Raw genomic sequence first — 12,345 nt, forward strand, 5'->3', positions numbered from 1 at the left:
CTAGAGGAGAATCCCTTTCCTTACGGCCTCCAGCTTCCAGAGGCCACCTGCGTTCCTTGGCCTCTGGCCTCTTTCTCCATCTTCAAAGCCAACAGCGTCAAATCTCTCTCTCTCTTCTCCCATCTTTCCCTTCTTTCTCTCTGTCTCTCTCCTCTCCTTCCATTACCACATCTCTTTCTATGACTCTAATCCTCCTGCCTTTCTTGTATAAGGACACTGGGATCCACTCAGTGAATCCACCTGGATAATTCAGGCTTCTTTACTCATCTCAAGATTTAACTTAGTCACATCTGCAAATCCCTTTTGCCATGTGAGGTAACATATTCACATGTTCTGAGGATGAATAGGTGGACGTCTTTGGGGGGCATGGTGGTCATTATTCTGCCCACCGCCTGACTTTTGCAGGGGGAGGGGTGGAGGGGAGAGAGACAAGGAAAGAAATAGGAGCACTCTCTGGAGAGAAAGTGGAAACACAGCAGTCCTTCCTCAGCCCCTGATCAAGAACTGATTTGGGGCCAAGAATATCCCTAAAAATTGGGATAAGATAGCACCTGGATCTGAGAGCAAGGCCGGAGCAGAAGTGGTGCAGGGGAAGGACTGGGAAGAGCCAGTGGGGGGCGGGGGGCCTCTGGGGTGCAGAAGAGAGATGACACAAGTGCACCTCAGCTGCCCAGAGTGGGAATTTCGTTCCCCTGCCCACGCAGGCCGTGTGACCCACACACCTCAAGGAAGCCTGGGAAAAAGACCTGCTGAACCCTCAGCTGATAACGAGATGCACATGTGAAAGACAACAGTGAGGAAAGAATCCAAAGCTAGTTGAAATCATCTCTCTGAGCTGCGGCCTCAGAGTCCTTCACAGGCCCCATCAGCACCCTCGATGAGGAGGAAACTCTCATGGAAGGGAGATGTTGGGCCCCATGCTTGCTGTGAGTGTCTCCACGCTTCAGCTTCCTAAGTAGGTTGAGACCAACATTTCCAAAAATATGTTATATTTGTTAGTCATCAAATGCTTAATATACACTTCCTTCCCTCAAGCTTCCTGAGCATTAGCCAGGATTCAGAATTTGGAGCTAATCCAGAGCCTGACTCTAGAGCCCTCTTGGGCCTTGTGCCTGTGACTGGGCCGGTAGACTACCTCCTCCTCCCCTTAGAAGAGAGGTTAGATTAAGTAGTTGCTACCTCTGGAGTCCCTTAAACTAGGAAAACTCAGAGGTTACCAGGAGGTAAGTGTTTTCCTTACATTCCTATATGACGCCCCCAGGTTGGTGGCTGTTTGTATGTGAGTGTGGTCATATGTTTGTACTAGAAGACAGATTTATTTATCATGTTTGCATTCTTGGTTTCAGTATTTAAAATGGAATGAGTTAAAAACAATATTCTTTCGGACTTCCCTGGTGGTCCAGTGGTTAAGACTCTGGGCTTCCACTGAAGGGGGCATGGGTTTGATCCCCGGTCAGAGAATTAAGATCCCGCATGCAATGCGGTGCAGCTAAAAAAAAAAAAAAAATATTTGGCTGATGGCGCTTTGATGAGTATAAACTAGGCAGGCTGAGAATCGGCCTAGAATGGAGAACTTCACTGTAATTCTGGTTGAGAACCACCGGGAGACTGATGTGGACCCACACACGCCCTTCCAGGGGGTCCTAGAGAGCTAACAGTTCAGGGCTTCATGAGAAACTCTGCATGTAGGTTTCTCCACCTGTACAATGGGAATTTATTTCAGCTGGCTCCTTGAATACTAAGCTCTTGCAGAAATGAATCACATTTAGAATGTTTCGATTGTCCCTTTAGAAAAGAACATGTGTTCGAGAACTGTTTTCCCAAGGTCTCTGTTCGTGGCCTGTCCATAGGATCACGCTAATAGTAACAGTAGACTTGAGCCAGGGATGCTGGCTGTTTTTCTGCAGAATCCATGTCATTTGTAAACATTGTTATCTTACTACTTCAGACACTGGGTTGAATGTAAATCCTGAAGTAAAACATGTAGGACCAACTGTGAGTGTGCATGCCTGGCTGGACCAGCAATGACTTGGACAACTATTTCTGACTTCAGACTAGAGAGTTCTTCTGTGGAAGTAGATCTGAGCGTGTGAGCTAATGTTTGGAATTTTCTGGATAATTCTGTTGACTTCTGCCCTCTTAGATCCTAGCAGACTCCTATCACATGGGTCTACTCTAAAGAATGCCCACGAGGGCGATGGGCTTGTTGAGTCAAATGGCAGCCTCCCCAACCAAGGGACGTTGGCAGTGGACCTGGTGAGGGCACAGTAGAGGGTCAATTCAGTGCATCTCTCTTGACCCAGACCAGCAGTGAGAGGGCATGTGGAGGCGAAGCTTTTCCTTCCTTGATCCTGAGTGGGAGTTATCTTAGTCTCAAGGCTACAGCTCTATGCAATATCATCATCTGCATATATAATATTTATCAATGATCCACAACAGGCCAGGCCCGGAATGAAAGAAAAATCTATATAAGCCATGATTTCTGCCTCTGAGAAAATGACCTTTGAAAGGTAAAAGAGAGAATTTGAAAACACATACACATTGAATTGTTTCATGGGACAAGTCACATTGCTCTTGAGTTTCTCTCTCATGGAAGATAATAAAAATGGGAGGTAGTGAGGTTGACCCTCCTTCAGCATTTACTAGCACGAATAAAGAACTCATTGTTCAGTGTTTTGAAAACAGCCCTGAATGAAAACGTGATGGCATTAGCACACCTGACTGAAGGTTCTCTAGGGTTATTTTCTTGATTAACTTTAAGCCCAATGTCCTGGAAGTTTCTTCCCCAAAGACCTACCCTGGAACCTCTCCTGACCTTTTCTTCTATCAGGGACCCTTTTCTGTAGTGTGTTCCATAAACACAGGCTCAGCTAGCTGCCTACAGGGCAAGGAAGATTTTACTGCCAGAGTGAAGGTCTGGGGAGTATTACCCTATGGAAAGGTGGGCAGGTGACAAGTCTTGTTGGCCATTTCAGCCTGGGTCAACATCTCCACCATAACTGTGTTTGACATACATCCTTCATGTGACTTTCCAACCCTGAACTCAACTTTCTCCTGGCCCTACCTGGCTGAGGGCTGCTCTTTTAGCTCTCCTGGGCACGAAAGAGATGAGGCAATGTCTTTGCGTTACTTTCTGAGAGAACCATTGAGTGTCCATCGATTATGCTCCAAGCAATTCTTTAAAGAAACCACAGTCTCCTGGGCACTTATTTCCAGAAATCTTCCTTACCTTTTTCCTTTCTTCCTGGACATTTTATTATCCATCCATATACATGCTCAATCTCTGCCATCACTCTCATAAAGTTTGAAGTCCTTTTTTGCTAATTTGCCTCTGATCAAGAAAGATTGGTCCAAAAAATGGTCTCTTTAACTGAGTTGAACTCTCTTTCATTCAACAAATATTTATTGAGCATCTACTGTGTTCTAGGCACTGTGGTAAGGATACAATAGAGAACAGGACCAGTAGAACTCCTGCCCTCAACGAGTTCCCTGTCTAGTGAAGAGAAAAGAGACAAGAAAACAGGAGGTGATTGGTGATGGGTGATGTCTGAGCTGACATTTAAGGATAAATAGGACTCAGACAGGCAGAGCCTGGGCACAAGGATTAGGGTTAGGACTGTTTACTAGCAAGGAAGCTACACAGCAATCCATGAGCATTTGTAAGTAGGATTTTATTTCCAAAAGATTGTATTAGGTAGGATTACATCTGATGGCAGGCAATAAAAAATTCAGGTTATATTGTTCTAACTATGTAAAAGTTTTCTTGTTCTCATTTAACACAAAGTCAGGGGCTAGGAAGCCCACAGCTAGTATGATGTTGCCATGATGCCATCAGGAATCCAGGCTCCTGATTTTCAATTAGCATTCATCCTCAAGTTTGTCACCTCATGGCTGCAAGATGGCTGTTCAAAATCCATCATCACATCCAAGTTCCATGCAGAAAGAACCAGGCAGGAAGGGCAAAATGCAAGGTACAAAGTGAGACTCCCTCCTTTAAAGAGCTTTCTGGGATGCCTCACCCAGTCATTTCTTCTTATACCTCATTGGCTAGTATCATGTTACATGGCTGCCTATCTATAGGAGAGGCAAAGAGCATCACCACCATGAACAAAACTTGGGTGCTGTTAAAAGGAAGAAGAGGAAATTAGATATTGGATAAGAAACCAGCAGTTTCTGCAAGAGCGACAGAAGCAACAACAAAAAAACAATACCTTCATTTTTATATTGCATCATATCCATTTATGCATCTTATCCTATGGAAATACAAGGAGGTGAAAGGCAGACATCCTTCTTTTTTCACAGAGACTTGGAGAAGCAATCTGACCTGCCCAAGGTTATCAGAAATACAATCCAGTACACTCTGAAGCCCGCAGCATATGTCATATATGATGTTGCTTATGAGTTATGCTCTATACAGTAGATCTTGGACATTCAAGAAGAGTATGTCCCAGGACTCTGAAACTCTATATTCAGGAAAAGACCGTAACATGTCACATCCCTAACAGAGCAGGAGGAAAGAGAAGTCAGGACCAGGATAGCAAAGCCTCTTGGAAATAGATGCTGAGCGAGCTGCCAGCTAGTCTCATCCACTATTACTAGTGACTGTTAATAACAGCATTTATAACAATAGTGAACACTCATTGAGTCCTTTGTTCTTACAGGCATTATTTCATTCCACCTTCATAACAACACTGTGAGTTAAGCATACTATCATTGTCTTTCCTCTACAGAGGAGGATATGGAAGTTCAGAGAGGTTAAGCAACTTGCCCAGTGTCACACAGCTCATTTGTGGCAGAGCTAGGGTTCAGACTCAAGCCTGTTTGACTACAGCATCTAAACTCCAAACCTAATTTCCGTTTTACGGCTCTTCGCAGGATCTGACTCACTCTTGCATACCAGACAAAGAGAATGGAATTCAAATTAGGACCTCAAAAAAATTATAAATTAATAGATGCCATGCTTTCTCAAGGTTGCTTATCTCAGATCTAAAGTGTAGGAGTTAAATCTGTACATTCTCAGGCTCTACCGTAGTTAACTCTTTCAGCCCTGCCTTGGGTGAATGCAGACCTCTGATGCCAAATTCCCTCTGACTACACTGTTTATTGCACTTGGTCTCATCCTGGAGATTTTTGTCTGGTCTTCTTGCTGTGAAATGGAGTTTGCTGTAATTGCTTGGTTGCCATTAATGTAACTATCCCTTTGAGCCATTTCTATTAAGGTTTAGGCCTTCAGTTAGCAAAACGGATTTTAATGTTTGTAAATATAATATGAGCTAGAAGGAGAGGAGTCTGGGGCTTCTGTGACATTCCAGAACTTAGGCGTGCAAAGTAGCCCTAGTGTTAAGATAGACAGTACAGTCTAGAATCACAGCTCTCAGCGCCGTAAGAGATGATATGGCCCAGCCTCTACAGAACCAGGTCGGTAAGGCATTATTAGCTCCATTTCAAAGGTGAGATGACTGAAGCTTAGAGCTTCAATGAAATGCCCAGAATCCGACAGTTAGTATCAGAGCCTAATTCAATTATTCAGGGGAGCGGGAGGAATGGAGTGACTTTTGTTCTTACAGATCAGGAGCCTATGTACACTGTTTGGACAGAACTTTATGTCTGTCTGTCAAGGCTCTTTACTAGTCTCAGAGAGAATGACACAGCCTATTCTGACATAGGGACAGTTTGCAGCTTCACAAGGAAACCATCACTTCTCTTGCCTCTGTCAGTGTAGTCAGGACAGCAACAGGTAAAATACCTGAAATGCATATTCTAAATATACATGTATAGGTGGAGGTGGTTCACTTTAACATTCCTGTGTCACAATATCCAAAGATTCACTTTGAGCTCAGGGCTCCAAGCTGTGTTCCAAAAATGCTGATTTCATCCAGTGTCTTCCTCCAACAAGCTGGAGGACAGCTTCTGAGTATTTGCTTATTCACACGGTGGGCTCTGAACATGTCACGTTCATGCCCTCTTCCAACACAGATTAGCTTGCAGCCCATCTGCTCCCAGCCAGTGATGTAAATGTACCAGCTGCTTCCCAAGAACCAGTCGGCATCCTGTAGGAGGGGCAGGTCCCTGTCCCAGGTCCCTTTTCCTGCTGCCTGCTCTCAGCCTAAGCCCTCTCGCCAACCATGGTGGGTCCCTCCGTTCTCACATCTCCCCATCTGAGAATCAGAGCACACAATCCTCTTATGAGCCCATGATTTATCAGCACAGCTCCAGCTAAGGGCTCTAAGTCTGATTCTCTATGATCTACTGATTGTGGGAACATGGCAAGGGTTGTTTAAAGGGACTGGGCTGGGCTGGGCCCCTGCAGTTGACAGACAGAAGGTGGCTGGGGAAAAAGCTGCCCTCTAATCGGAAAATGAAGGCGCTTCTGTTGCTGGTCCTGCCTTGGCTCAGCCCTGCCAACTACACTGACAATGTGGGCAACCTACACTTCCTGTACTCAGAACTGTGAGTCCCCCCTCTCACCGTGCCTGCCTGTGTTTGTGTATTGGGTATGGTCGGGGGTGGGACCTGAGTCCGTTCCTTGGCTGGTATGTCGGTTTAGAGGAATAAATTCCACATGCACTAGATGCACTTGGACAAAACACACTGCCGGCAGTTTCAAGCAGCGTGCTTAGCTGTCTGTGACTTAACAAAAAAACACCATCTTACTGATGCAATGCTTTCCCAACAAGGCATTTTCTTCCCTGCTTCTGTGCCAACACTGTTTCTCTTTGTTGGTACTCTGCTTTTTCTCAATAGATGTGTCTTCTCTTCCTTCCATAAATAGAACCAAAGAACAGTTAAGAACAGAGGCTGCGTGCACAGATGTGCAGTCTCTATCAGGCATTTCTAGTTATGAGCAGATATCATCCTTTTTTGAGACAGTCAGTCTCCATACCTGCAAACACAAAGAGTATCAGTACAGAGGCAAGATAGCCCTATAGGTAAAAAAAAAACTACATCCATTTTGTTTTTATTTTTGATAATTTTTATACATGGGAAAGCAGAAAGAACGCCGCAGTGAACACCCATATTCATGGCACCTAGATTTAATGATTAACATTTTGTCACTTTTGCCTCATTTGTTTTATTTTTTTACGGAAGTGGTTTGGAGTAGATTGCAGTCATCATAACGTTTTACCTCTAAATATTTCATTATGCATCTCTAAAAAAGAAAGACATTTTCCTCCATGACCTATGCCCATTTTGTAAGAGGAAATGACTCATGTCTCCAACCTTTACAGTGATATTTTTCTGGCTCTTTTTCGTTAATAAGCTTTGAAAGAGGATTGCAGACTGATGTGAACAGCTTCTAGCAATCAGGTGAAAGGTGCTGCTGTGTGTGCCTCAGTGTTTGCAGAATTTACAGAAATGTAGTTCTCCTTACTCACCAGACAGGTGAAAATAGCAAGAGTTGGCTTATGTATAAATTAGAGTCAGTGGGCAAATGAAGAGGGACTCTAGAAACAGAGTCCGAAGAGCCCAGACTAGAAAAGCTTGACTAGTCAGATTTAGATAGAGATCCCCACGTGTTTAGATATAACCAGTGCCTCTGTTATAGTTAGCCAGACTAACCAATTTGCCCAGCACAGTAGATGCTCAATAAATGCTCCATAAGTAGAGAAAAGAATGAATGACCTGGGTCTTTGGAGGCACGTCATTCATTTTGAGGACTCCTCATTTCAGGATTTCCTGGTCCTACCTTATTGGAATGTTACCCCAGTCCACCTTGGATAAGAAGTTTCAAAGAGAAAGTAACTAGCTTAAGCCTGAATAGTGAGCATCTCCGGGGTGATAATGACATTGTGGAAGCTTTTCTAGACAAATATACGATGGCAGAATTAATTGGGATGGTGAAAAGGCCCTTTCCTCTCTCTTGATGGATGCCGAAGGTATCTGTGAAATCTAGTGCCAAAAAGCATTCCTCCCCACCCTTGTCACCGGCACCCCTCCACCTCCACCCCCAGCCCCCATCTGCTATCCTTGTTAGTTGCTGTATTAGTTTCCTAGGGCTGCTGTAACAAATTACATACACAAAACAACACAAATTTATTCTCTCACAGTTCTGGAGGCTAGAAGTTTGAAATCAAGGTGTCAACAGGGCCACACCCTGTGAAGGCTGTAGAGGAGAATCCTTCCTTGCCTCTTCCAACTTCTGGTGTCTCCAGGCATTCCTTGGCTTGTGACTGCATCCCTCAAGTCTCTGCCTCTGTCTTCTCATGGCCTTCCACTGTGTGTGCTCTCTAATTCTACATCTTCTTCTCTTCTTATAAGGACACTTGTCACTGGATTTAGGGCCCACCTGGATAATCCAGGATGATCTCATCTTGAGAGCCTTAGCTTAATTGCATCTGTAAGACTCTTTATCCAAATAGGGTCACATTCACAGGTTCTGGGTGGCATATCTTTTGGGGGCCACCATTCAACTCATGACAGGTGCTAATGAGGAGGCTTTCCATTGAGTTATTCTGTTTTATAGCCTAATTAAAGGAAGGCTCTTCATACTGGCTTACAGTTTTCTTTTCTGCAAATACATGAATCAAAGGCAACTTTTCTGTTGAATAACTGAGTGAACACAAGCTGGCCATTCTTTCTGAAATGTGAAGAAATCCAGGAAGCGTGATGCCAGAAAATTGCAAAGACCATGTTCCCATACTGATTTGACAGAACTTTCTTGGAAGCTTCCAGTTGCTAGGGATGCTTTATAAGAGAATTCTGTGCAGCTGTTACCTGATGCTGCTGGTGATAATGAACTAATCGGTGAATTAATGACACATTGCAGGTACTGTGGCAGGTGCTGGAAGGAATACGGGCAGTAAAAAATTAGTCACACTACCCACCCTCTAGGAGTTGCCGATCTAATTGAGAAGATAACATTTATGCAGATAAGAAATATGAACAATGATCCAAGGCATAAGAGGGTAAGTCTTTAAACAGTAGGGCAGGTAAGCCGTTGAGAGGAGGTGGAGATTGTGCATTTCAGTGAAATTGATCAGGGAAAGCTTGGGGAGAAGTTGGGGGTTTGAGTGGGATCTTGAAGTAATTAGGGAGGAATTAGGCAGAGTCGGAGATGGATGGAGACAGCGTTTCAGGCAGGGTCAGTTGCACTGGTAAAAAGGGTTAGGAGGTTGCTAACCCTTTGGTTGTCAGCAAAGGTTTGGAAAACAACTGAGAGCCGTGAGTGGTACTGCTGGGTCTGCTCAGCATTCTCAGAGCAGGGGCCGTGGGGTGACGAGGCGCTACCGTAGGCCGCTGGGATCTCGAAGGTGGAGGGGACTCACTGGGAAGCGTGGGAAGCCAGGCTTCCCCCTGCCACCACATCTGAGCTTTGGCATCCGGGCCTTCGGTGAGGCTTGCCCCGTGTCCCGAGCTTGCAGCCGCAGAGCTCCTCCTGGATTTTCCTTTCTCTCTGACACCAAGGCTCTCTCTCAGGCTGAGTCCTGTTCCCTCGGGGCCCTGCTGGAAAACTGGAGCTAATCCAGTAAACAGATTCAATCTTAAGAGGTGGCACCTGGAGGTCTCAAACTCAAATGCCTACAGGAACCAGGGCAGGAGTTATCTGAACATGTGACTCGTTCGGGTATAAGACCAGAGGAAGAGGTGAGGCCTCTGAACAACTGCTGAGAAAATACGTATCTATATATATATAATGTCTAAAGGCATTTAAACCCAAAATAAAACAAAAGCACCATGTCCAATCCAGCAGATCGCTTCTGCCTGGTTTGGCCTTGAGGACCAAGAGTTTATGACCCTGGGCAGCTGCTTCTTTAAACATTTCCATTGACACCTGTTGCCATGACCCAGAGGAGAGTGAATTCCATGGAAGAAGCCTAAAACCAGAGTATTTGGTGTAAAGGAGTCCCAGTCAGAGGTTAGGGGACAGGGAGTCAAGGACTGCTCTTGGGGTCTACAAAAAGCATGCTCTAAGGATCAAGGGCAATGCTTTCTTCTACAAGCCCTCACCCCCCCCGGACTCCCACAAACTCTTTTTGAACTTCCTAGACCCCCAAGCAAATTTATGAAATAGACTTTGAGTCTCGCGGACCTGAGCTTGGATCCAGCCTTCTCATCGTTCTGGGTCTATTTACAGCCTCACGTGTGACAAGACTTACAGGTGAATGAAGTCCTTGGAACAGCGTGGGTTCTGAGGACCCCCCCCACACAGAAGTACTGAGGGCCCGGTTTGTCTTTTAAAATGCAGATGTTTGGGCTCTAAATCAATTCACTAAAACAAAAATCTTGGCAGGGGAGGGTGCCTCCATTTTCCTGCTTAAGTTCCCCAGGTGGTTCTTATGGAACCCATCCTATTTTCGTGCTTAACAAGCTCCCCAGGTGATCCTTATGGGCACTATAATTTAAGAACCTTTAGATCCAGCTCAGAGGTCGACTCACTCTGACTTCCCCGCCATGGAAGATCATCTCTCTCCTCCTCTGCGTCTCCTCTGCTGTGTATCACCTGCAGCGTTCCTGTCTGTCTCCTCTGCCTGGTGAGTCCTTAGAAGGAGAGCTTTTTGAGAGATGTTCATCTCTGTACACCCAGCTTCTGCGCAGTATAAGCTTAAGTTGAACTAAATGAAATGGATTTGCCTCATGTCTTGGCTAATTCCTCGGCAAGCTGGCCTTATCTCAGGTTTTGCAGGAAGCAGCACCGGGCATGAATAACTGACATGGCTGCTTCTCTGGTTAGTGATCTCCCATGGCTTTTGTAACATTTGTTTAAATATGTTGTTTAGCCAAAATCCCAGGGAAAATCCTTAGAGTTTGGTGGGGTGGTGAGATGCATTTTATGGTCCAGCCCCTACTCTCAAGAGCCATTTACAGAAAATTGAAAGTTTTGTCATCTTTCCCTAGCCTTTCAAATTTCTAGCTCCTACAGCCCCTGAAAAGACTTCTTACTTTGTGTCCTATTTTGGTAGATGGTGTGTTCATGCCCATGGTGTAAAGTCTGAGTGAGTTTTGAGTAGGCGTACAGTAAGTTGGAGCCCTGTTTTTCAAAGTAGGTAACTGTCCATTGTTTTAGAGATGAAGGTATTGATAAGACAGCTAGGCGTGGTCGCTGGGGGATGAGAGGTCCCTGAAACTGGTGCTACTGCTGTAGCTGTGTGGCTTCTCAGAAAGCCAGGGCATGCTGGCTCTCTTTCTAGCTTACAGTCAAATATTCCTGGTTGGGAACCGGCACCACTATGAACACTACCCATGCCCGTATCTAGAGACAAAAATTACACTCCCTCCCCTGACTCCTGTAGAGATAGTAGCTCTAAGGAGGGAAGGTTTATTCCCCCTAGAGTTTTGTGCTCGCGAAATTAAAATGAACAACTCCAGTTTTGCAACTTGAATCATTTAAGGTTGTGGAAAAATGTCTCCTGGAGAAACTGCCAAAAGCAGCAGGAGTTATGAGGCAGCCCTGTGTGTGTCCTTCCTGGGACACATGTCTCGGGTCCAAGGAGCCCAACCACCCATAGCCTCCCTGGCAGAACTTCCCTGAACCAACCTGTACAACACCCGTCTGACAAATTCCACTGTCTTTGTTGGGGCTCACGGGCCAAAAAGAGCCTTAAATCACACCCAGCTGGGCATTCTGGGCTTTCGAATGAGGAGATGGTTTGCCCTGGTCCGACTTCTCCGTTTCCCCTTCTCTGGGTAAAGGTCATGCAGCAGCGCCAGTCTCCTCCCTGCTGGCTTCAGCCAGACTTGGCCATGAACTACACAGCCTGGGGAGGCATCTTTTTTTAAGGGCACAGGGCATATCTAGATTGTTGCTGTTGGATTCTTTCTTGTGTGAATGAGGAGGAAGAGGGTTGAGGGAGAGGAGTGCAGTGGGATGACCTCAGCGTCCTTTTCCTCCTCACTTCATTTGCACTGTGTTAACGACTCCCAACACTTTCCAAGTTTAAACCAATAGGGCGAACTCTATGGGTTTGCCAGGAAAAGCTTTCCAAGTTGAGTCTCAAAGAAATTGTTTCTTTTTCATCAAAATTGAAAAGGGGGAAAAAAAAAAAACCTGCTGATCTCTGGATTTTTCTCATCCTATGTTTTGAGAATCTGAAGTTGAGTTTAGATTAGGATTTAGAAGGAAGGAGAGAGAGTTTACAGAGGAAATGGAGTGAGGTGGAGAAATCCTACTCCAATGGAGAGGAGCAAAGCCAGGGCCCATCTGGGTTCAGTGACTCTCAATGTCTTTCAAAGAGTGGCAGCTCCACACACGTCTAATAGGGCATTTTTTCTTAAATCTACAACTTGTGTATTTGGAAGGAAATTGAAGCCGCATGTTCCTGATCTATTTACACTTCACTCATCAAAATGGTGCTTTGTAATGATTATTTGTCCAAAGAGCATAGTGATTCCGTTTAATGGTCTTAT

The 12,345-nt window shown here is 45.1% G+C and overlaps 1 protein-coding gene across 7 annotated transcripts in view; it reads left to right on the plus strand.

Moving 5' to 3' along the window:
- Positions 1-12,345, plus strand: part of LNX1 (ligand of numb-protein X 1) — a 219,936-nt gene that overhangs the window by 95,582 nt on the left and 112,009 nt on the right. Inside the window, exon 1 of one of the 7 annotated variants that reach the window (XM_036851978.1) lies at positions 6,073-6,450. The exons of the other annotated variants lie outside the window; for them this stretch is intronic. Coding sequence (XP_036707873.1) covers positions 6,359-6,450 — 92 coding nt within the window. The 5' untranslated portion in view covers positions 6,073-6,358. Of the gene's footprint in view, positions 1-6,072; positions 6,451-12,345 lie in introns of those variants that run through there. 7 annotated transcript variants of the gene reach the window in all.

This window comes from Balaenoptera musculus, chromosome 5 (genome assembly GCF_009873245.2).
Source record: "Balaenoptera musculus isolate JJ_BM4_2016_0621 chromosome 5, mBalMus1.pri.v3, whole genome shotgun sequence".
NCBI classification, from domain to species: Eukaryota; Metazoa; Chordata; class Mammalia; order Artiodactyla; family Balaenopteridae; genus Balaenoptera; species Balaenoptera musculus.